Source organism: Ceratotherium simum, chromosome 18 (assembly GCF_057802395.1).
Source record: "Ceratotherium simum simum isolate JZ-2026a chromosome 18, ASM5780239v1, whole genome shotgun sequence".
Classification (NCBI taxonomy): Eukaryota; Metazoa; Chordata; class Mammalia; order Perissodactyla; family Rhinocerotidae; genus Ceratotherium; species Ceratotherium simum.
This window is the reverse complement of record NC_141917.1, coordinates 29,464,848-29,487,759: the sequence shown is the minus strand read 5'-3', so window position 1 is coordinate 29,487,759 and position 22,912 is coordinate 29,464,848. Positions and strand designations below refer to the sequence as shown.

Here is a 22,912-nt window from a genome sequence, read left to right as displayed (position 1 = left end):
GTTTGCACTCCCACCAGCAGTGTATGAGAGTTCCCTTCTCTCCACATCCTCTCCAACACATGTTGTTTCCTGTCTTGTTAATTATAGCCATTCTCACGGGTGTGAGGTGCTATCTCATTGTAGTTTTGATTTGCATTTCCCTGGTAGTTAATGATGTTGAACATCTTTTTATGTGCCTGTTGGCTGTCTATATGTCTTCTTTGTAGAAATGTCTGTTCAGGTCTTTTGTCCATTTTTTAATTGGGTTGTTAGTTTTTTTGTTATTGAGCTGTATGAGTTCTTTATATATATTGGAGATTAACCCCTTATCAGATGTATGGTTTGCAAATATCTTCTCTCAATTGTTAGGTTGTCTTGTCATTTTGTTGATGGTTTCCTTTGCTGTGCAGAAGTTTTTTAGTTTGATGTAGTCCCACTTGTTTATTTTTTCTATTGTTTCTCTTGCCCAGTCAGACATGGTGCTTGAAAATATGTTGCTAAGACTGATGTCGAAGAGCGTACTTCCTATGTTTTCTTCTAGAAGTTTCATGGTTTCAGGTCTTACATTCAAGTCTTTAATCCATTTTGAGTTAATTTTTGCGTATGGTGTAAGATAATGTTTTACTTTCATTCTTTTGCGTGTGGCTGTCCAGTTTTCCCAACACTATTTGTTGAAGAGACTTTCATTTCTCCATCGTATGTTCTGGGCTCCTTTGTCAAAAATTAGCTGTCCATACATGTGTGGGTTTATTTATGGGCTTTTGATTCTATTCCATTGATCTGTGTGTCTTTTTTTGTGCCAGTTCCATGTTGTTTTAGTTACTATAGCTTTGCAGTATATTTTGAAATCAGGGAGTATGATACGTCCAGCTCTGTTCTCTTTTCTCAGGATTTCTTTAGATATTTGGGGTCTTTTCTTGTTCCATACAAATTTTAGGAGTCTTTCTTCTATTTCTGTGAAAAATGTTGTTGGAACTTTGATAGGGATTGTATTGAATCTATAGATTGCTTTAGGAAGCATGGTCATCTTAACTTTGGTAATTCTTCCAATCCAGGATCACGGAAAGTCTTTCCGTTTCTTTGTGTCTTCTTCAATTACTTTCAGCAATGTTTTATAGTTTTCAGTCTACAGATCTTTCACCTCTTTGGTTCAGTTTATTCCTAGGTATTTTATTCTTTTTATTACAACTGTAAATGGGATTGTATTCTTAATTTCTCTTTCTGCTGCCTCGTTGTTAGTGTATAGAAATGCAACTGATTTTTGTATGTTGATTTTGTATCCTGCAACTTTACTGTACTCATTTATTGCTTCCCAAAGGTTTTTGGTGGAGTCTTTAGGGTTTTCTATACATAATATCACGTCATCTGCAAATAGTGACAGTTTCACTTCTTCCTTTCCAATTTGGATCCCTTTTATTTCTTTTTCTTGCCTGATTGTTCTTGCTAGGACTTCCAATACTATGTTAAATAGGAGTGGTGAGAGTGGGCATCCTTGTCTGTTGCCTGTTCTTAGAGGATAGCTTTCAGTTTTTCACCATTAAGGATGATATTAGCTGTGAGTTTGTCATATATGGCCTTTATTATGTTGAGGTACTTTCCTTCTATACCCATTGTATTCAGAGTTTTTATCATAAATGGATGCTGTATCTTGTCAAATGCTCTCTCTGCATCTATTGAGATGATCATGTGGTTTTTATTCTTCATTTTATTAATGTGGTGTATCACGTTGATTGATTTGTGGATGTTGAACCATCCCTGCATCCCTGGAATGAATCCCACCTGATCATGGTGTATAATCTTTTTAATGTATTGTTGTATGCGATTTGCTAGTATTTTGTTGAGGATTTTTGGATCAATGTCCATCAGTGATACTGGACGGAATTTTCTTTTTCTGTGTTGTCCTTGTCTGGTTTTGGTATCAGGGTAATGTTGGCTTCATAGAATGAGTTAGGGAGCTTCCCCTCCTCATCAATATTTTGGAAGATTTTGAGAAGGATAGGTATTAAGTCTTCTTTGAATGTTGGGTAGAATTCACCAGGGAAGCCGTCTGGTCCTGGACTTTTACTTTTGGGGAGGTTTTTGATTACTGTTTCGATCTCCTTACTCATGATTGGTCTATTCAAATTCTCTATTTCTTCTTGATTCAGTTTTGGAAGGTTGTATGATTCTAAGAATTTATCCATTTTTTCTAGATTATCCAATTTGTTGGCAGATAGCTTTTCGTAGTATTCTCTTATAATCTTTTGTATTTCTGAGGTTTCCATTGTTATTTCTCCACTTTCATTTCCGATTTTACTCATTTGAGCCTTCTCTCTTTTTTCTTGATGAGTCTAGCTAACGGTTTGTCAATTTTTCTTATCTTTTCAAAGACCCAGCTATTGGTTTTATTAATTTTTTCTATAATTTTTTTTAGTCTCTATTTCATTTATTTCTGCTCTGATTTTTATTATTTCCCTTCTTCTACTCATTTTGGGCTTTGTTTGTTCTTCCTTTTCCAGTTCCTCTAGGTGCACTGTTAGATTGTTGCTTTGAGATTTTTCTTATTTGTTGAGATAGGCCTGCATTGCTATAAACTTCCCTCTTAGAACCGCTTTTGCCGTATCCCATAAATTCTGGCATGTCATATTTTCATTTTCAATTGTCTCTGGTATTTTTTGACGCCTCCTTTGATTTCTTCCTTGACCCAATTGTTGTTCAGTGGCATTTTGTTTAATCTCCACGTATTTGAGGCTATTCTGATTTTCTTCCTATAGTTGATTTCTAGTTTCATACTGTTTTGGTCAGAAAAGATGCTTGGTATTATTTCAATCTTCTTAAATATATGGAGACTTGTTTTGTGGCCTAATATGTGATCAATCCTGGAGAATGTCCATTTGCATTTGAAAAGAATGTGTATTTTTTGGTTTTTGGATGGAACGTTCTGCATATATCTACTAGGTTCATCTGTTCTAGTGTTCTGTTCGTTTAAGGCCAATGTTTCCTTATTGATCTTTTGTTTGGATGATCTATCCGTTGGTGTAAGTGGAGTGTTAAAGTCCCCTACTATTACTGTATTACTGTCTATTTCTCCTTTTATGTCTTTTAATACTTGCCTTATATATTTAGGTGCTCCTATGTTGGGTGCATAGATATTTACAAGTGGTATATTCTGTTGTTGGATTGTTCCCTTGATCATTATGTAGTGCCCTTCTGTGTCTCTTTTTACAGTTTTTGTTTTAAAGCCTATTTCATCTGATATGAGTATTGCTACCCCAGCTTTCTTTTCACTGCCATTTGAGTGGAGCATCTTTTTCCATCCTTTCACTTTCAGTTTGTGAGTGTCTTTAGGTCTGAAATGTGTTTCTTGTACGCAGCATATATATGGGTCTTGTTTTTTTATCCAATCAGCCACCCTATGTCCTTTAATTGGAGCATTTAGTCCATTGATGTTTAAAATAGCTGTTGATAAGTATATACTGACTGCAATTTTTTAACTTTTTTTCCTCAATGTTTTAGTAGTTCTTCTCTGTTCCTTTCTTCTTCTCTTGCTCTCTTCCCTTGTGGTTTGATGGCTTTCTTTAGCATTCTGTTTGGATTCCTTTCTCTTAGTTTTTTGTGTATTTATTATAGGTTTCTGGTTTGTGATTACCATGGGGTTCATATATAGTAACCTATGTATATAGCAATCTCTAGTAAGTTGATCATATCTTTAGTTTGACCTCTATCTGAAAGCTCTAGTCTTTAACTCCCTCCTCCCACATTTTCTGTTTTTGATATCATATCTAACCTCTTTTTTGTGCATTTGTATCCGTTACCCTCTTATCATGGAAATAGATAGTTTTTCCTAATTGTGATCGTCTCTTTCCCCCTTAAGTAACCCCTTTAGCATTTCTTGTAGGACTTGTTTCTTGGTGACAAACTCCTTTAATTTTTGCTTGTCTGGGAAACTCTTTATTTCTCTTTCCATTCTGAATGATAACCTTGCCTGTAGAGTATTCTTGGCTGTAGGTTTTTTCCTTTTAGCACTTTAAATATCATGCTACTCTCTTCTAGCCTGTAAGGTTTCTGCTCAGAAGTCAGCTGATAGCCTTATGGGGTTTCCCTTGTATGTAACTTGTTGTCTTTCTCTTGTGGCTTTTAGGATTCTCTCTTTATCTTTAATTCTGGGCATTTTAATTATGCTGTGTCTTGGTGTGGGTCTCTTTTGTTTTATCTTGTTTGGTGCTCTCTGTGATTCCTGTACCTGGATGTTTGTTTCCTTCCTTAGGTTAGGGAAGTTTTCAGCTATTATTTCTTCAAATAGATTCTCTGCCCCTTTGTCTCACTCTTCTCCTTCCGGGACACCTATAACAGGGATGTTAGTGCGCTTGATGTTGTCCCCAGAGGTCCCTTAGACTGTCCTCACTCTTCTTCTTTTTTCTTTTAACTGTTCAACTTGGGTGATTTTTTCTAGTCTTTCGTCCAGCTCGCTGATCCCTTCTTCTGTATCCTCTACTCTGCTTTTGAGTCCCTGTAGTGAATTTTTCATTTCCAGTATTGTATTCTTCATTTCTGATTGGTTCTTTTTTATATCTTCCATTTCTTTGTTGATGTTCTCACTGAGTTCATCCATTCTTCTCCCAACATCAGTGAGCATCCTTAACACTCTTTGTTTGAACTCTCTGTCAGGTAGGTTGCTCATTTCTGTTTCATTTAGTTCCTTTTCTGGAGTTTTGTCCTGTTCTCTTACTTGGAATGTATTCCTTTGCCTCCTCATTTTGCCTCTTTCCCTGTGCTTATGTCTAAGTATTAGGTAGGTCAGCTATGTCTTCTGATCTTGGAGAGTTGAACTTATATAAGTGACGCTGCATGATGCTGGGGAGTGTGCTCCCCTCTCATCACCAGTTTCAAATGTTCCAGGAGTGACCCCAGTGTGGGCTAGGTGTGTCCTGTTGTGGTGGGGTTGCTTTTGCCATAGGTGCCCAGAGAGGCTGAGCTATCCCTCTGGCAGCTGGTTGTAATGTTCAGCTGCATGTAGTTGTTGTGGGCCCTTCAGTGTCTTTATTGGGTGTGGGGAGCCCCAGCACAGTTGGCTGCAAGGTCTAATATCACATTCCTATTTCAGTTTTTCTAGAAAGTGAGTAGGCCCCCAGTGTGGCTCATTGTTAGGCTCAAGGGCTTATAATTGCTATAAGCCTCTGGGCTAGAAGGTTCTTGTCAGCTTTCTGAGGATTGCAGCTGCGTGGGGCTGGCTTCAGGCATGGGAGCACCCAATTGTTTCAGGCTTTGGAAGGTGGGGCCAATCTCCTATGTGGCTCTTGGAGAAGCACAAATGTTCTGCAGCTGACAAGTCCCACTGCGCACAGGCCCACACACATAGTCAACACAGTCCTGCCCGTGCATGTGCCTTAACCCCCTGAAGTGCACCCAGTCTCTCCAAGGCAGGAGCCCCACACACTACACCAACACCCCACACTCTCCATCTGCTCCTTACACACACCCTACCCCACAGAGGTGGACCCACTCACCAGGCTGCAGAGAATCCAGGCAGCTCACTTAGCAGGCCCACAAGTTGCCTAAGGGCTTGTTGTTGGGTGGGGCCAGTCCCTAGGGTGGGCTGCCTGCTCTGGCTGAACTGGATTAAATCCATGCTCTAGTAGGTGGGGCAGGCCCTGTGCTAGCAGGCCACAGGGAGAACTCCAATGGTGTCTGCCAGCATCTGTGTCGGCATGCCCATACCAGGTCACAACAATGGCCACTGCTAATGTCCCAGTCCCTGGACAGTGTGAGAGGTCTCACCTCTCACCAAGATGCACTCAGAACCTTTGAGGTGAGTCTGTTTCACCAAAGGACTGTGTGTATTTCTTTCTGGGGATTTTAGGTTGCTTTCCAAGACGGGTGAACTTGTACATGGGCCCTTTAAGAGCTGGCTTTAATTTCTTTGTGAACCAGCTTTTCCGGGGGTATTCCCTGTTGTTGTTAGTGGCCAGCAAAACCAGATATTATGTCACTCATCTTGGTTGTGCTGGGTCTAAAAAGTGCACATAGCAGGTGCACTCTCCGGCTCAGGGCCCCTCTCCTCCAGGGAGGGCTGCTTACCTTTGGGTTTCTCCTGGGTGACTGTGAAGCACTGTGGCTTGTGAAAGTGGCATTTTTTCTCTCCAGAAGAGAGTTTCTACATGTTCCACCTCAATTAGGATTGTCATTTTTTGCAAGGGTTCCTCTTATCTAGTTTTCAGTTCTCTCTCAGGGGTAATTTTTCCCAGAGTAGATGTAAATCGGCTGTGTTCGTGGGAGGAGGTGAGTTCAGAGTCTGCTTATGCTACCATCTTGACTTCTCTCCCAGATTTGTTTTGAAACAATTTTTTTCAGTGAAAATTTCTTTTACTTTTTTTACTGCGGTAAAATATACATAACATAAAATTGACTATTTTGATCATTTTTGCATGCAGTTTAGTGACTTTAGGTACATCCACATTGTTGTGCAACCATCAGGACCATTTTCTCCAGAACTTTTTCATCATCACAAACTGGAACTCTGTGCACTTTAAACAATAACAGTCCTTTATCCCTTTCCCCCAACCCCTGATAACCACTATCTTCTTTATTTCTCTTATTATTTGACTAGTCTGGATACCTCCCCTAAGTGGAATTGTACAATATTTGTCCTTTTATGTGTGGCTTATTTCACTTTGCATAATGTCTTCAGGCTCATCCAGGTTGTAACATGTATTTTCCTTTTTAAGGCTGAATAGTATAAATATACATATGTACCACATTTTGTTAATCCATTCATCTGTCACTGGGCATTTGGGGTTTCCACCTTTTGGATATTGTGAATAATGTTGCTATGAACACTGGTGTGCAAATATCTGCCTGATTCCCTACTTAAAACAATTTTAATCACCTTCTAGATTAGGTTTTCTATTCTACACTGAGCATCATTTATATACATATTCTTTAGCATCTGCCTTGACTGCAGATCTGATTAAATAGATGTAGTGTATTAATTTTTAATGTAATTATTTTAATTTAAACAATTATAATAAAATCTAAATAAAATATTAAATTACATTAAGTTAAATTACAATTTTAGGTTAAAAAATAATTTTGGCAGTTCCCATGTACTTTCACAAACTACTGAAAACTACAGACCTTCTATCCCTTTAACAAATATGTGTATACCAAAATCTATAAACAATTCAAGGTGTTCATGGATCCCTTCAGTTTTATCCTCAGGTTCCAGGCTTGAGTGTCTACAGTTTCTTTCACTATTCCCCATTCGTGGGCATTTTTGAGACTTTGAAACAGCATGTTCACCCTTCACATCTGTAGTACAGCCTGGCTAAATGTCTGCAAATAAGGAAAACACAAGATTGGGTTAAGATTCCTGACTTGATACCTGTTTCAGTGTGTTGAAATATTTGAACCATTCACTAACTCCTTGTTTGGACACATTTCCCCATCTTGTTTATTCATTTACAACTTTAATAAATGAATGACCAGTAGCTCTGAAATAGCAAAAATCTCTAATGCTCACATGTAGTAATGTTTCAACCAATATCTGGAATCACAATTTGGTTATAGGTAGAGGCTGATAGGAGATTGAGGAGCATGACAGAAGAAGCCTAGATTGCCTTGTACAGACTTAGTAGAAATATGAATATTAAGAACTGTGCTAATGAGGACTCAGAAGGAAGGGAGGAACGTGGTAGAGAAAATATATCTTGTCTTGGACAGTATATGCATCTTCCTAAACAGAATTCTGGTAGAAATATAGATGTTAAAGGCTTCTTGCTGCTGATAGTAAAATGTGAGATGAAAGACATAAATTGATGGAGGAACATAAACATAATGAAACCAGGACTTCATGATTTTGGACATTCTCAGTCTATCGAGATTGCAACAGATTTTAAAATTAGGGCATTCGTTGTGAGGAGAGCAATGAATTCTTTTCTCTTATGGAGAAAACGAGAGTTGTGGCTGGATAAGCTTTTGCTACTGCCTCTGAAGGATTAAAAGGTCAGAATGTTCAGTCTCACAGAGAGCTCTTTGAAGATTAGGTTTGTGACTCATGGATCCCTCCAGCCATATTGGCAGATGCCAAAAATAGAGATGAAATTACTTTGTAAAAATCTGTGGAGCAGCCTGTTGTCCAGTGGATTGAATTCCCATGACATACCCAAGAGACCCACAAGGTACTTGAGAATTTTATACCAGAAGAAACACAGCCATTTAGGACTGAAAAGACAGAAGATGACATGAAAGAAGGCTGTTCGACTCCCAAGAGTAGAAAGAGACTGACAAACTGTTCAACTGCAAATACATGATACTTTTTAATAAAAAACAAAGAAGAAATTGAGGGTGAAGCAGCGCACCCAGAGGGTAGATCTTCAAGCTCATGGTGCTGACTTTCAAATCACAGAGGATTATTTCCTGTCCTGAAAACCTAATATTGTTTGCCCAGTAGGATATCAAAATTTCACAGGACAGGCAACTCATTTTTTGCTTTCAATTTGTTCAATTTAGAGTGATAACATCAGTAACTTGTGTTTTATACCTGTCCCACTATTGTTTCTTGGGAGCAGATAACTTGTTTCTTAGTTTCATAGGTTCACAGATGGGGAGAAATTTTGTCCCTTGATGGATAATACCCAGACTTTTGCTGATACTTGAATAATTCTTTGGATGATATAATTTGGGGCTTTTCAGCTGATGATATTTAGATGAGCTTTTGAACTAAGAGTTGATAGTGTACTGGTTTGAGACTCTTGGGGATGTTGGGATGGAGTGAATGCATTTTCCACGTGCAACGTACATGAGTGTTTCAGGTGCAGAGAGCAGAACATAGTAGGATGATAATTTCCCCTCAATGATATCCATGTCTTAATCCTTGGAACCAGTGAATATGCTACCTTAAGTTGCAAAGGGATTTTGCCAATGTGATTAATGTAAGGATCTTGAGATGGGGAGATTATCTAGATTATGCATGTGGGCCTAATATAATTTCAAGAGTCCTTCTATCAGAAAGAAGAGGACAGAAGAGTAAGAGAAGGAAACATGATTATGGAAGGAAAAGTCAGAGTGATGTGATTGCCAGTTGGAAGGAGGTCGTGAACATAGGAATGTAGGCAGCCACTAGAAGGTGGAAAAGACAAGGAAACAGATTGTCTTCTAGGGCTTGCAGAAGGAACACAGAGATGCCTGTACCTTGCTTTTATCTCAGTGAGACTCCTTTTGGATTTCTGATCTGTAGAACTATAAGATAATAAATTTGTGTTGTTTTAAGCCCACGAGTCTATAGTAATTTTTCACAGCAGCAATAAGAAACTACACAATTATCATAGGTGGTCAGGAGAACTCCAGGAGGCACACGATGAGGTTGTTATGGTTTCTACAGTAAAGGCAACATTGGGGGCACTCGTGCCAGTGACTATTTTATTGCAAATTGGACAGACTCTAGAGTCTCTTGTTATGGAGGCCCTACTCAAATTAGGCTGATTTTTAATTAACTAGCATGAATGGACTTAAATAAAACCTACAAATGAGAAATATGCTGTCTCCAGAATGCAAAAATGCTGAAAGCTGTTGGCCTTGTTGAAATATTGTGATATCGTGAGTGGATAGTTTCTTCACAGTGTCATGGATAGAGAGGCGTTAGACTGACCACATAATTCCCAGGAATATAGCTGAAGTACTAGTCTTGGGCTGTGTGTGGGGGCAATCGCATATCCCTTTGTGTGAGCTCCTTTGTGAATGTTTCCATGTCTTGAATGAGTGTGGCAAATGAATCTCTTCGAGGAGGATGTCCTCAATGTAATGCCACACCTGTGCTCCTGGAGAAAGTTGGATGTGGTTACAATCTTGCTGACAAAGATTGTGACCAATGGTAGGGCAGTTGAAGTACCCCATGGGTAACCATTTAAAGGTATATTCTTTCCCTTCCAAGGTAAAGGCAAACTTCAGTTAAAAGCCTGTTGAAATAGTTACTGAACAGAACATATTAGCCCAATCTATTTTGTAAAGTATTTGCCAGTAAATACTCGGGCAGAGTCAGTGGTTTCCCTAAGATTGGTATTCGAGCTTTCATGTGTAGGACCGTGAATTAATCTCTTCCCAATCCCTACACACGGTTAGGTTAGATGTCACATGATGAGGGCACACATGCATGAAGAGAGTATGAAAGGTTTCTTACTCAAATAATAAGGCTTTTTTAGGAAAAGCAGGACAGGCTCCCAAGGAAATCTGAAAAATGGCTTTCCGGAGCAGCTAGGAATGTCTAGCTTGAGTGTTTCTTGTGGGTAGGGGCTTGGATGTGGTGAGGGTTCCTCCTGATTGGTCTGACTTTCATGGTTTGAAACTCCCATTAGGGTCAAAAGAGGGAGCATGGGGACTTTCTTAACAGTTTGTCCAGATGATGCACAGAAGAGGGAGTAGGAGACAGGGCTTGAAACCTGTCAGCAGTCAAACATCAAAAACAGACTCAGACTTTGTATTACACATGGGTGATGGGGGCGAAGCCAAGTAGGTAAGTAGAGGTGCAGAAGACTACTATTTCAATTAAGTCGTTGAGTACGTTTTACTGAATTAAAAAACAATTTGGATATATCTCTTTAAATAATGGAAAATGAATTTTTCTAAACCAGAAAGGGCAGAGGCTCTGGAATCAAAGAGACCCGTATTTAAATACAAACTGTACCACTTCCTATGTGTGTAACCTCGACAAATTATCTTAAACTCAATTAATTTTGTTTTCTCACCTATAAAGTGAGACCAACAGCTATGCCTTCAGTGAAAGCTTTAATGGAAGCTTCCATCACTTTAAATTGAAAAGCAATCCTGAAACTTTACAAATTTCTTAATCCATGTTTTCAGTTTTAAGACTGAATGAATGAGAAAGCAACCATCCAAAGAAAAACAGTTCAAAAGACAAACATTCAAATAAATATGAAATTATTGAAATAAACAAATGTTGCTATCATCATGCTAATGTAAATCCATACTGTGTGACATATTTAACATTTTTAACCTATTGGTATTTTCTTCGGTTTCAAAGAGGAGGAAAAATCCTATCAAGTTATCCCTTGGCTTCTACCTGAAGATCATTACAAAGAATTTATGAAGTTTTTTGATTTCTTTATGAAAGAAGCTTTGGCTGGCAGGTAAGTTCTTTTTATTATTGGGACCAAAGAGTCACTATTGTAGTTATACAAATGAATGGATGGATATATGTACGCTTGGACTGAGATTCTGAGAAAGGGATGGATGGACGGATGGATGGATGGATGGAGGATGGATGGATGGATGGATGGATGGAGGATGGATTGATGAAGCGATAGATGACGAGTGGATGGTTGGGTAACCAAGTTTTTCTCTCCAAATCATCCAGTCCCGTCACTGGAGATTCTCTTGCATTCTACTGTCCCTCTTCCACTACAAGTGTGAATATGTTTGTGTAGAAATTGGGGGTTGTTCTTTCTGGGACCTCTTTGCAATTCTTCACTTAACGATCTTTGTCTGTAATCTCCCCAACACGGAGGTATAGGTGCCTCAATCTGTCACTGTTGTTAAGGAAAGGAGAGCCACCTTTTTACACTTATTTTTCCTCCTTCTTGTCACATGTATTGATTAATGAAGGAAAGACTTACGAACATTGATTTTGTAGTACTTGAACACGTGGGCATGTAAAGTCCTTTTAAAGAGCAATCAACCTCGTGCTAAATATGACATCACCTTTTGCTTCATCTTGAATGGAAAGGAACATGTAACTCCTTAACCTTAGACATAAAAGTGGGAAGACGAAATCCATGTTTATCTTGGTTAATTACAATGGCCTTACCCCTTCCTTTTACCTTGAAAATTCTACTTATAGTCAAGGTCCTGCTCAGATATGACTTCTTCCATAAAGCCTTCTTTTCTCACTCAGATTGGAAGATCCCAGTCCCTCCTGTACAGACCTGATCTAACCTACTTATTTGACACTTACTGGTAGTGTATATCATCTTGCATTGCTCATTATATATTTTAAGTATATGCTTTGTCTCTTCTCTGTTAATTTAATATTTTTGAGGACAGGTGTAGATAACTGTACATTCTTGAAAATTTTACTATTTATTAGCTAAATGTTAAATGTGATTAGAGAACTATATTGTATTGGTGCCGGCCCCGTGGCGTAGCGGTTAAGTGTGCTGCACGCTCTTCGGCTGGCTGCCTGGGTTCAGATCCCGGGCACGTACTGACGCACCGCTTGTCAGGCCATGCTGTGGCGGGGTCCCACATAAAGTGGAGGAAGATCGACATGGATGTTAGCTCAAGGCCAGTCTTCCTCAGCAAAAAGAGGAGGATTGACATGGATGTTAGCTCAGGGCTGATCTTCCTCAAAAAGAAAAAAAAAAAAGAAAAAAACATAACTATATTGTAGGAATTTTACAGCATTATTGAAATTTTCTAAAATACTTGGCAACCACTCCTTTGGCAGGTGAAATCTTTAAAAATACACAGCAGAGGATGATTTCAGGCAGTAACTTCCCTTGTGTGCTTCTAAGTTGATCCTAAAGATCAGGCAGAGATCTGCATATTACTAATAAGTTCTCAGCCTCTGGGCCTTCTCTATCTGGGGTGCCGTTTTGCAGTCGTGTACAATTAAATGTGTTCCAGGGTCTCAATTCTTTTGTCCTCCATGCAGCTGGCAGGCAGCACCTGACGTCTTGAGCCCTTGCCCCTGTTGCCTCTGGCACCCTAAAGTACAGATAGACCTCCTCATCTATTTCCCCATATGTTGTACAAACAGGAAACAGGATCATATTCTGTACAGGCACTGACGGGAAAGCATTGCTAGCAGTTGGTCCCTGAAATAATCTCATAGGCAGAGTCTTAATTTTATGTCAATAAGCTTTGCCATTATCTTCTCTGGATACGTCAGCCTTTATTGAAGTGGAAGGGCTAATAATGTGTCTCAAAACCAAGCAGATTTTTTTTTTTTTATTGCTTAACTCATGGGTGCAGAAAGGAGGAATTCCTATTTTTAGCTGAGATTTTGACTGCTAACATGATCAGAGTCCCCAGGTGACAAAGGTGTTCTATCATATGCCAAATACACAGTGATCAAAAAAAATGCCTATATGTCAATGTTTTTGGGACTGTATCATTAAGAAATTTCCACAGTTTGGCAGAGTAAACGAGAAAATCGCTTATGAAAAGTCTGTATGTAAATGAAAGTTAAGGTAACATCCAAGAATTTATCAAGTAGAAAGAGATCTATAAGGTCAGCTATGGTCATAGAAGGCTCCCAGAGCAGAAGGCCTAACAGTGGCAATTTGATTTCAGTTGGGCTAATTCAACTGTGCCCATGGATTTCAATAATTGACAGTTCCAAGATAACTTTTCTAATGAACTGGCTTAGAGAGTTCTTGGGATTTGGATTGGAGAGGAGATGGGATGGGCAGAAGGGAACACTCTCAGGAGCAGAACATCTGCCAGCATGAGTGAGAAGAGGGTATTCATGGACACGGTGAACAGGATGCTGCTGTTACATGTGGTCTTGCCCAGCTGGGAAATTTCTTTTTAGCCCAAGATTCTTTTATGTATTGTGAAATTAATATCTCCAAAGAATATTTACCGTTTATTTTCTTTCTTTCAGAGACAAATTTGAAAACTTTTTAAAAGCGATGGAACTAATGGGACTTCAGTGCAGTCATTTGCTAAAGAGAAATGATATCATAGCTTCCTTAAAGGATGAGAACTTTGACCTGATATTTGTTGATATGTTTGACTTGTGTTCTCTCCTCATTCCTGAGAAGCTTGGGAAGCCATTTGTGTCCATTATTTCCACCTCGTTTGGCTTTATGGACTTTGGACTACCAAGCCCCCTGTCTTATGTGCCAGTATTTGATTCCTTGCTAACCGACCATATGGACTTTTGGGGCAGAGTGAGGAACTTCTTGATGTTTTTTGATTTCTCTATAAGGCAATGGAGAATCCACTCTACATTTGACAACACCATCAAGGAGCATTTTCCCGAAGGCTCTAGACCAGTTTTGTCTCATCTACTAAAGAAAGCAGAACTATCGTTTGTTAACTCTGACTTTGCCTTTGATTTTGCACGGCCTCTCCTTCCCAACACTGTGTATGTTGGAGGCTTAATGGCCAAACCTGTTAAAGCAGTACCACAAGTAAGTAAAACCTTAGCTGTCAATATGGTCTTCATGCAGAGGTCTTCAGTGTAGAACTGGTGGCTGCCCCTGCCAGTGGAACCCTGGGAGAGAAGTAGGGTGAGGCGAGTGAGGCACCTAGGATGCACTTTTTAAGGAAGTACTCACTTCCAGGGTCATGCAAGTAGAGTGATGGGACTTGCACAATCCGAAGACTCGGTACTTCCTTAAGTGGTACACCCAGGGTCCTCTCTTGCCTAGACCTGACCCTAGTGGAATAAGCCATTTAATAAGTTCATATTTTCATTTGCATTTTGTATGATCATTTGTACAGTAAATATGCAATAATCATTTGTCACATGCCACATGCAAGAATTGTAAACGAGGTGAGTTAATGAAACACACAACACTGTGAGACAGGGTGTAACCAAGACAGGACTGCATGGGACTGACTGCAGGCATTTTCTCCAGTATCCCCAGGCTGTAGATCCATGGTACCTAACTCCACCTAGACCTTCTGATTTGGTTAATCTGGTGTCAGGGCTGGGCATTGTAAGTTGTGAACCTGCCTAGTCATTTTGAATGCATAGGCTCAGAACCACTGGTAGAAGTTTTCAAAATGGAGGGGAGCTGAAATTAGTTGGCTGCTTGTTGCCTATCAGCACTGGGTTGCTATTTTATGGAATCTATCATATATATATATAGTATCCCAGAGGGAAGCATGATGGTCTCCATTTTTATAAATGAGAGACAGAGGCTCAGTTGGTGTAAATAATTTTCCCAACACCATTCACTTCAGAGTCAAGAAGAGCCCTGACTTGGCCTGGGCCTTGCAGGAACCAATGTATCTACCCTTTCTCTAGTGACCTTGCATTGAGTGAGCAGGAAGAGTTGAAGAATGATCCATGGGCTAGATGGGCTCTGAGTTGGTGGCAAGATTTTTAGGAATGAGCTGGGAGGGAAGACATTTCAGGTGGGGAGAACAGGGAGCCCCAAGTATGGAGGTGGAAGTCATATGGTCATGACTCTGGGTTCCCTGGGTGACTCTGGCTAGACTAGAAGGTGGAAGATTCAATACACACATATAACCTGGCCAGATTGCAGGAGGTCTTACTTACAAGGGTGACTCAGGCCCTGGCCATAGTGCAGGGGGAGGGAATTGTTAAGCAGGAGCATAATGGGAACCCACAAAGGGTTGCAATGACTGTGAGATAACAGAGGATTTCTTCAAAAAATTTTCTTCTCTGTATTTTCCAATTTGTATGTAATGGACTTATGATGCTTTGGTAATTCTAAAAGGCTGTTTTAAAGTGGTCCTTCGAGATGTTAATTAGGCACTGCTATGCTGGATGGAATCAACCCAACAGGATGAGGGTCTAGGAGTTGAGAAGGAGCCACAGATGTCTAGAGAATGTCAGGATCCTGAGAAATATTGGAATTAAGAATTGACAAAACTGTGTTAAAGCCAAGATTGTAACCTTAGGTCACAACCCTCCTTAAGAATTGCCTGGGGGGGCCGGCCCCGTGGCATAGCGGTTAAGTGCACGCGCTCCGCTGCTGGCGGCCTAGGGTTTGGATCCCACGTGCACAGCGAGGCACTGCTTGTCAGGCCATGCTGTAGCGGCGTCCAATATAAAGTGGAGGAAGATAGACACAGATGTTAGCCCAGGGCCAGTCTTCCTCAGCAAAAAGAGGAGGATTGGCATGGATGTTACCTCAGGGCTGATCTTCCTTACAAAAAAAAAAAAAAAAAAAAAAAGAACTGCCTGGGGAACTTTAAATATAAGGTGCCCAGGAGTGGAGTTTTGACTGGGCATTGCCATGTTTAAGAGTCTTCTCATGTGCATATAATTTGCAGTCATGTGAGTGAACCACTGAGGTAGGAGATGAACTACAAAGAACAGTGACTGAGAATATCATTGAATATTGGAGCAAAGCACACTACATGGTGCATTGGGTGTGGGTGGCCAGGTGCCTTCCCTATTCTGCCTCCACTTCTTCTTATGCCAGAGGCCTTCTCCCAGCTTCTCCTCTCTAGCCTCCAGAAGAACTACCTCCTCTGGTGGACCTTGATCCCCACGGGAATTCTTCCTTATGCTACCACCTCTCTTCTGGCTTTGGAAAACTCCCAAGAGACTATGTCTCCATAAACCCATAATGAGTGGAGAGTCTAGAATGGCTCTGATACTAGGGTCAGGCTTTCAAAGAAGAAAGCTGTTCCCACCAACACAATGGGCATGAGCACAATGCAGAGGATGCTGAGCTGTCCCAGGATCTAAGATAATAGTTTCAGGACAGTGAGCTCTAGGAATGACAGGAAGCTGTGTTCAGTAAATAGCTGACTTCCATTTCATGTCTGTCCTGGCTTTTGTGACAACTTTGTTCACCTCCTTTCCTTTCTTACCTCTCTCCAGGAATTTGAGAATTTCATTGCCAAGTTTGGAGACTCTGGTTTTGTCCTTGTGGCCCTGGGCTCCATGGTGAACATCTTTCAGTCCCCGGAGCTTCTCAAGGAGATGAACAGTGCCTTTGCTCATCTTCCTCAAGGGGTGATATGGAAGTGTAAGCCTTCTCATTGGCCCAAAGATATCAAATTGGCAGCAAATGTTAAAATTGTGGACTGGCTTCCTCAGAGTGACCTCCTGGGTAAGGAATACGCAGATCTTCTTCTCTCATCTTGTTTACATGTCTTTAGGGCTCATCAGATCTCTGACCTCTAGATGGGTAATCAATCCCAGGAACGTGAAAAGGAGCTTCTGCTAGCTAAGAGTAAGTCTCCAGAGGGCAGGAATGGAGCAGGCAGCTGGAGTTCTTGGGGAATCAGGTTATACTTTCAGTGAGATCAGATTCCATAACACCCTTCTCAAGTTTATTATTTGTTATCCCAGGCCAGATGTCAGCAGCCAGCAAAGTCACACTGACATAATACATGTGTCTTGAACAAGGTCACTCAAACACAATCCCAAGTAACCTGTGAATTCTGAGAACACATACCAGGGGCACGTTTCTACTGTATTTAGTATCTTCATGTGCACCTGTTCTTCCATGTATCCTTACACACACTCACACAGACACACAGACACACAGTTACATCCTGCTTAGCTCCTAAGCTGTGAGCATTCAAATCTTCACAACATTGATGCTCACAGCATCTTTAGGATGTGCCAAAATCCTTGAGTGCCAAGCTAAGCAACCTCATAGCCAGTTCTTTGGTCCATTTTGTCTCTGGGTCCAGAGCATCCCCTCACTCCCCAACAAGTTTGCTCTGTGCCCCCTGATGCTTCTTAGAGTCTCCTCACTGCCATAGCTGCTCCCTGGATCAGACAGTCTTAACCAGGATAATGAGTCAACATCATTTGTGGAATTTAAGGATCATATTCCTGGTTCCACTTCTGCAAAAGTGTTCCTCTAAGTTTGGGCTGGGGCGCATAATTCTCATTTCAAACTAGACACAAGGAGATTATGATGCACATCCCAGATGAGTGGCACAGGCTGAGATGAACTCTTTATTGTCAACAATCATTTTAGTTATCTGTAAGTAAGGGAGGGATGGAAACACTGGAACTAGAAATATTGAGGTGTAGGGTCTCATCTCTGCTTTCAATGGTGTTCTCATAAATTTGGGAGACACACATACAGTATAGTTTTATGAGTGCCACATATGCTGTGATGTCAATGAATGTGTCAGGAATTCAGAGAAGAGGGAAATTAGTCGGCAGCTGAGAAAAGATTGCTCAAAACACAGAGAGAGACAGAGACAGAGACACAGGGAGATATAAGAAAAAGCAAATGAGAGAAACAAAGAAAGGCACTGGGAGGATAGACACAAGGATGGCTGGCTGGATGCATGGAGATATATGCCTTGCTAAGCACTATTCTCTACAGAATTTGCTGGATTCTCAGTCTGAGTTGGGTACTGTCTTTGGCAAGGAGTCTATGTATAAAGGCAAGACTTGGAGTCCTGTATGTTGGAACATGCACCTTGAAGGTGTCCCAAGCAAAGTTATCTTTACTATGGTTCCAACACACTTTGAGAATCCATCGTTATTTTCTTCTGCACTTTCTGCTTTGCCTGGTTTTCTGAAACTTTTCATCCTGAAATGTTCTGCTCTCTTTCTTATTTGCAACAGCTCACCCGCACATCCGTCTCTTTGTCACCCATGGTGGGATAAATAGCATCATGGAGGCCATCCAACATGGCGTGCCCATGGTGGGGATTCCCATCTTTGGAGACCAGCCTGAAAACCTGCTCCGAGTAGAAGCCAAAAAGTTTGGTGTCTCTATCCAGGTAAAGCAGATCAAGGCTGAGACACTGGCTCTGAGGATGAAGCAAGTCATAGAAGACAAGAGGTATGCGGGTCTCTGGGCTTGTGGTCACATAGGGTGAATGAAGACTTCAGACATGAAGGACACTGTGTAGTCCTTTTTTGCAATGAAAACGGAAACTTACTGGATATGGAATAATTTGTGTGTGATGCTAACAGCTGCCCTCTTTAACTGAGGGCAATTTTAGGCAATTAAGTTTAGATGCTGAGAATAATTTTCCACTTTATGGGTTGTGAGGAACTCAAACTGCTTACCCAGGGTCTCTGAGAAGTTTTATACTTTGGGCTGCTTATAGTAGAATTCCAAATGAGCAGGAGGTAACCATTGTGTCCCCGGAAGGCCACACTGTTGTCTACCTCAGGACCTTTTTCTGTGCTGCTCTCAGGAACACTCCTTCACTCCTCTTCACAGGCTTGGCTCCTTCATCACATTTGGGTCTCATCTCCAGTGTCACCTCCTCAGAGAGGCCATCTTTTTTTGTCAGTCTTATTTAGACTCCTCTTTTGCTGACTCCAATAGTAGTTCATTATTTCCTTCTTAACACTTCTCAGGATCTGTATAACTCCATTTCTTTATGTTTTAATTTATTCTCTGTCCCCCACACTAGAAAGTAGAGAGTGAGCACTCCGCCTGGGAGAGCAGTGTGTGTCTTTTGTTTTCCACAATGTTCCCAGGGTCTAGCATAGGGCCTGCCACAAGGTAAGTCTGAAGGAATGTCTGTTAAGTGAGTTGATAAAAATTCCCATTGATCTCTTAGGTTACTTCCCATCCAGCACAACGATCTCATGTAAAGAGAAAAATATGTATATATTTTTCTTATAACTAAGACGGACTTAATACTTGGAGTTCAAGGGCCCAAACCCAAATCGGACCTCAAGACCTAACATATTACGTTGCATATAAGAGCCCCGCAAGCAGTTCTTCTCAGATGACTGAAAAACAGCCACATAGGTTGTGATTCTTGATTCTAGAAAATGTGTTAATCTCCAGGGGTCAGAAAACTCAGAAATTTTATATATATTTGGTATCTTATGTGTTGCAAATATTCATTCTCTGAAAAATGGTTTTATAACTTTCATTGGATTTTCAAAGACAGACCCAAAATGGCCATGAACCACTGGCCCCTGTGAAGGAGTCATTGGGGCTGGGATGGACCCCAGACCTCGTGCATCAGGGCCGGTGCATAACTTGTGGGGCCCGATGTTACAAGGAAATGTACAGCCCCTTGTTATAAGGTTTTAATGTTTCAAGAAGGTGATAGCAGAGAACTAAATCATCACAGGACCCGTGTAAGTGGGGCCCTGTGCAAATATGCAGGCCAGAGCCCATGGAGCAGGTGCTGGTGAACATGATACTCTGAAGGGCAGGAAAGTGCAGGTGTCCTCCAGGGCCACAGTCTCCAGAGTCATATCTGTCACCTACCCAGACACCAGCACAAATTAGGTGCTCAATATATATATAATAATTACATCATATTAATTTCCTTTTTCTTTTTTTCTGGATTTTTTTTAATGGTATGGATGGTGATCATTTGTGCCACTTTTTTTTTTCCTTTTTCTATTGAGGTAACATTGGTTTATAACATTATATAAATTTCAGGTGTACATCATTTATATTTCAGTTTCTGTATAAACTGCATGATGTCCACCATCCAAAGACTAATTACCATCCATCACTGCACACATGTGCCCTATCCCTCCTTTTGCCCTTCTCCCTCCCCACTTCCCGTCTGGTAACCACCAAATTAATCCCTGTCTCTATGTGATTGTTTGCTGTTGCTTTTATCTTCTACATATGAGTGAGATCATACGGTATTTGACTTTCTCCCTCTGACTTATTTCACTTAGCATAATACCCTCAAGGTCCATACATGTTGTCACAAACGGCAAGATTTCATTCTTTTTCAGCTCAGAAGTATTCCATTGTGTATGTATACCACACCTTCTTTATCCATTCATCTGTTGATGGGCACTTAAGTTGTTTCCAAGTCTTGGCTATTGTAAATAATGGTTGAATGAGCAGAGCTGTGCGTATATCTTTACGCATTCACGTTTCCATGTTCTTTGGATAAATACCCGGCAGTGAAATAGCTGGGTCATATGGTAGTTTTATTCCTAATTTTTTAAGGAATCTCCATAATTTTTTCCATAGTGGCTGCACGAGTTTGCATTTGCACCAGCAGCACGTGAGGGTTCTCGTCTCTCCACATCCTCTCCAAGACTTATTTCTTGACTTGTTAATTATAGCTATTCTGATGGGTGTGAGGTGATATGTCATTGTAGTTTTGGTTTGCATTTCCTTAAAAATTAGTGATGTTGAACATCTTTTCATGTATCTGTTGCCCATCTGTATATCCTTTTTGGAAAAATGTCTATTCAGGTCCTTTGCCCATTTTTTAATTGGCTTATTTGTTTCTTTGTTGTTGAGTTGCATGAGTTCCTTATATATTTTGGGTATTAACTCTTTTTCAGATATATGGTTTGCAAATATCTTCTCCCAATTGTTAGGTTGTCTTTTTCTCTTGCTGAGGGTATCCTTTGTTGTACAGAAGTTTTTAGTTTGATGTAGTCTCATTTGTTTATTTTTTCTTCTCTTTCTCTTGCCTGGTGAGATATGATCTTTGAAAAGATACTGCTAAGACTGATGTCGAAGAGCGTACTGCCTATGTTTTCTTCTGTGTTATGGTTTCATGTCTTACATTCAAGTCTTTAATCCATTTTGAGTTAATTTTTGTGTATGGTGCAAGATAATGGTCTACTTTCATTCTTTTGCGTGTGGCTATCTGGTTTTCCCAACATCATTTATTGATGAGGCTATAATTTCTCCATTGTATGTTCTTGGCTCTCTTGTCAAAAATTAGCTGTCTATAGATGCATGGGTTTATTTCTGGGATCTTGATTCTGTTCCATTGATCTATTTGTCTGTCTTTCTGCCAGTAGCCTGCTGTTTTGATTACTATAGGTTTGTAGTATATTTTGAAATCAGGGAGTGTGACACCTCCAGCTTTGTTCTTTTTTCTCAAGATTGCTTTGGCCATTTGGGGTCTTTTTTTGTTCCATATAAATTTTAAGATTCTTTGTTCTATATCTGTGAAAAGTGTTGTTGGGACTTTGATAGCAATTGCATTGAATCTGTAGATTGCTTTAGAAAGTATGGACATTTTAACTATGTTAATTCTTCCAATCCATGAGCATGGAATATCTTTCCATTTTTTGTGTCGTCTTCAATTTCTTTCAACAATGATTTACAGTTTTCAGTGTAGAGGTCTTTCACGCTTTTGTTTAAATTTATTCCTGGGTATTTTATTCTTTTTGTTACCATTGAATATGCGATTGTATTCTTAATTTCTCTTTCTGTTACTTCATTGTTAGCGTATAGAAATGCAACTGATTTTTATATGTGTATTTTATATCCTGCAACTTTACTTTATTCATTTGTTATTTCTAATAGTTTTTTGGTATATTCTTTAGGGTTTTCTGTATATAAAATCATATTATCTGCAAATAGTGGCAGTTTTGCTTCTTCCTTTCCAGTTTGGATCCCCCGTACTTCTTTTTCTTGCCTGATTGCTCTGGCTAGGACTTCCAATATTATGTTAAATAAGAGTGTTGCAAGTAGGCATCCTTGTCTAGTTCCTCTTCTTAAAGGGATAGCTTTCAGTTTTTCCCCCTTGAGTATGATATTAGCTGTGGGTTTGTCATATATGGCCGTTATTATGTTGAGGTACTTTCCTTTTATACCTATTTTATTCAGAGTTTTTATCATAAATGGATGCCGTATCTTGTCAAATGTTTTCTCTTCGTCTATTGAGATTATCCTGTGATTTTCATTCTTCATTTTGTTAATGTGGTGTATCACGTCGATTGATTTGTGGATGTTGAACAATCCCTGCATCCCTGGACTAAATCTCACTTGATCATGGTGTATGATCTTTTAAACATATTGTTGTGCTCAATTTGCTAGCATTTTGTTGAGGATTTTTGCATCTGGGTTCATCAGTGATATTGGCCTGCAATTTTCTTTTTTGCGTTCACTTTGTCTGCTTTTCAGATCAGGGTAATTGTCTTCACAGAATGTTTTAGGAAGCTTTCCCTCCTCTTTGACCTTTTGGAAGAGTTTGAGAAGGATAGATATTAAGTCTTCTTTGAATGTTTGGTAGAATTCACTGGGGAAATCTGTCTGGTCCTGGAATTTTGTTTTTTGGGAGGTTTTTGATTACTGTTTCAGTCTCATTACTGGTGATCTGTCTATTCAAATTCTCTATCTCTTCTAGATTCAGTTTTAGAAGTTTGTATGATTCCAAGAATTTATCCATTTCTTCCAGATTATCCAATTTGTTGGCATTTAGCTTTGCATAGTAGTCACGTCTAATCTTTTGTATGTCTCTGCTATCTGTTGTAATTTCTCCTCTTTGGTTTCTGATTTTATTTATTTGAGCCTTCTCTCTTTTTTTCTTAGTCTGGCTAAAGGTTTGTCAATTTTGTTTATCTTTTCATAGC

At 39.9% G+C, this 22,912-nt stretch overlaps 1 protein-coding gene across 2 annotated transcripts in view; it reads left to right on the top strand.

Annotated features, from left to right (window-relative positions):
- The window catches only part of LOC101403030 (UDP-glycosyltransferase 3A1), a 52,978-nt gene that overhangs the window by 7,233 nt on the left and 22,833 nt on the right, over positions 1 to 22,912 (top strand). For both annotated transcript variants that reach the window (XM_087443184.1, XM_087443183.1), the window contains exons 3-6: positions 10,994 to 11,099; positions 13,577 to 14,108; positions 16,502 to 16,733; positions 18,218 to 18,437. In XM_087443184.1, the coding sequence (XP_087299310.1) occupies positions 10,994 to 11,099; positions 13,577 to 14,108; positions 16,502 to 16,733; positions 18,218 to 18,437 (1,090 nt within the window). The remainder of the gene's footprint in view (positions 1 to 10,993; positions 11,100 to 13,576; positions 14,109 to 16,501; positions 16,734 to 18,217; positions 18,438 to 22,912) is intronic.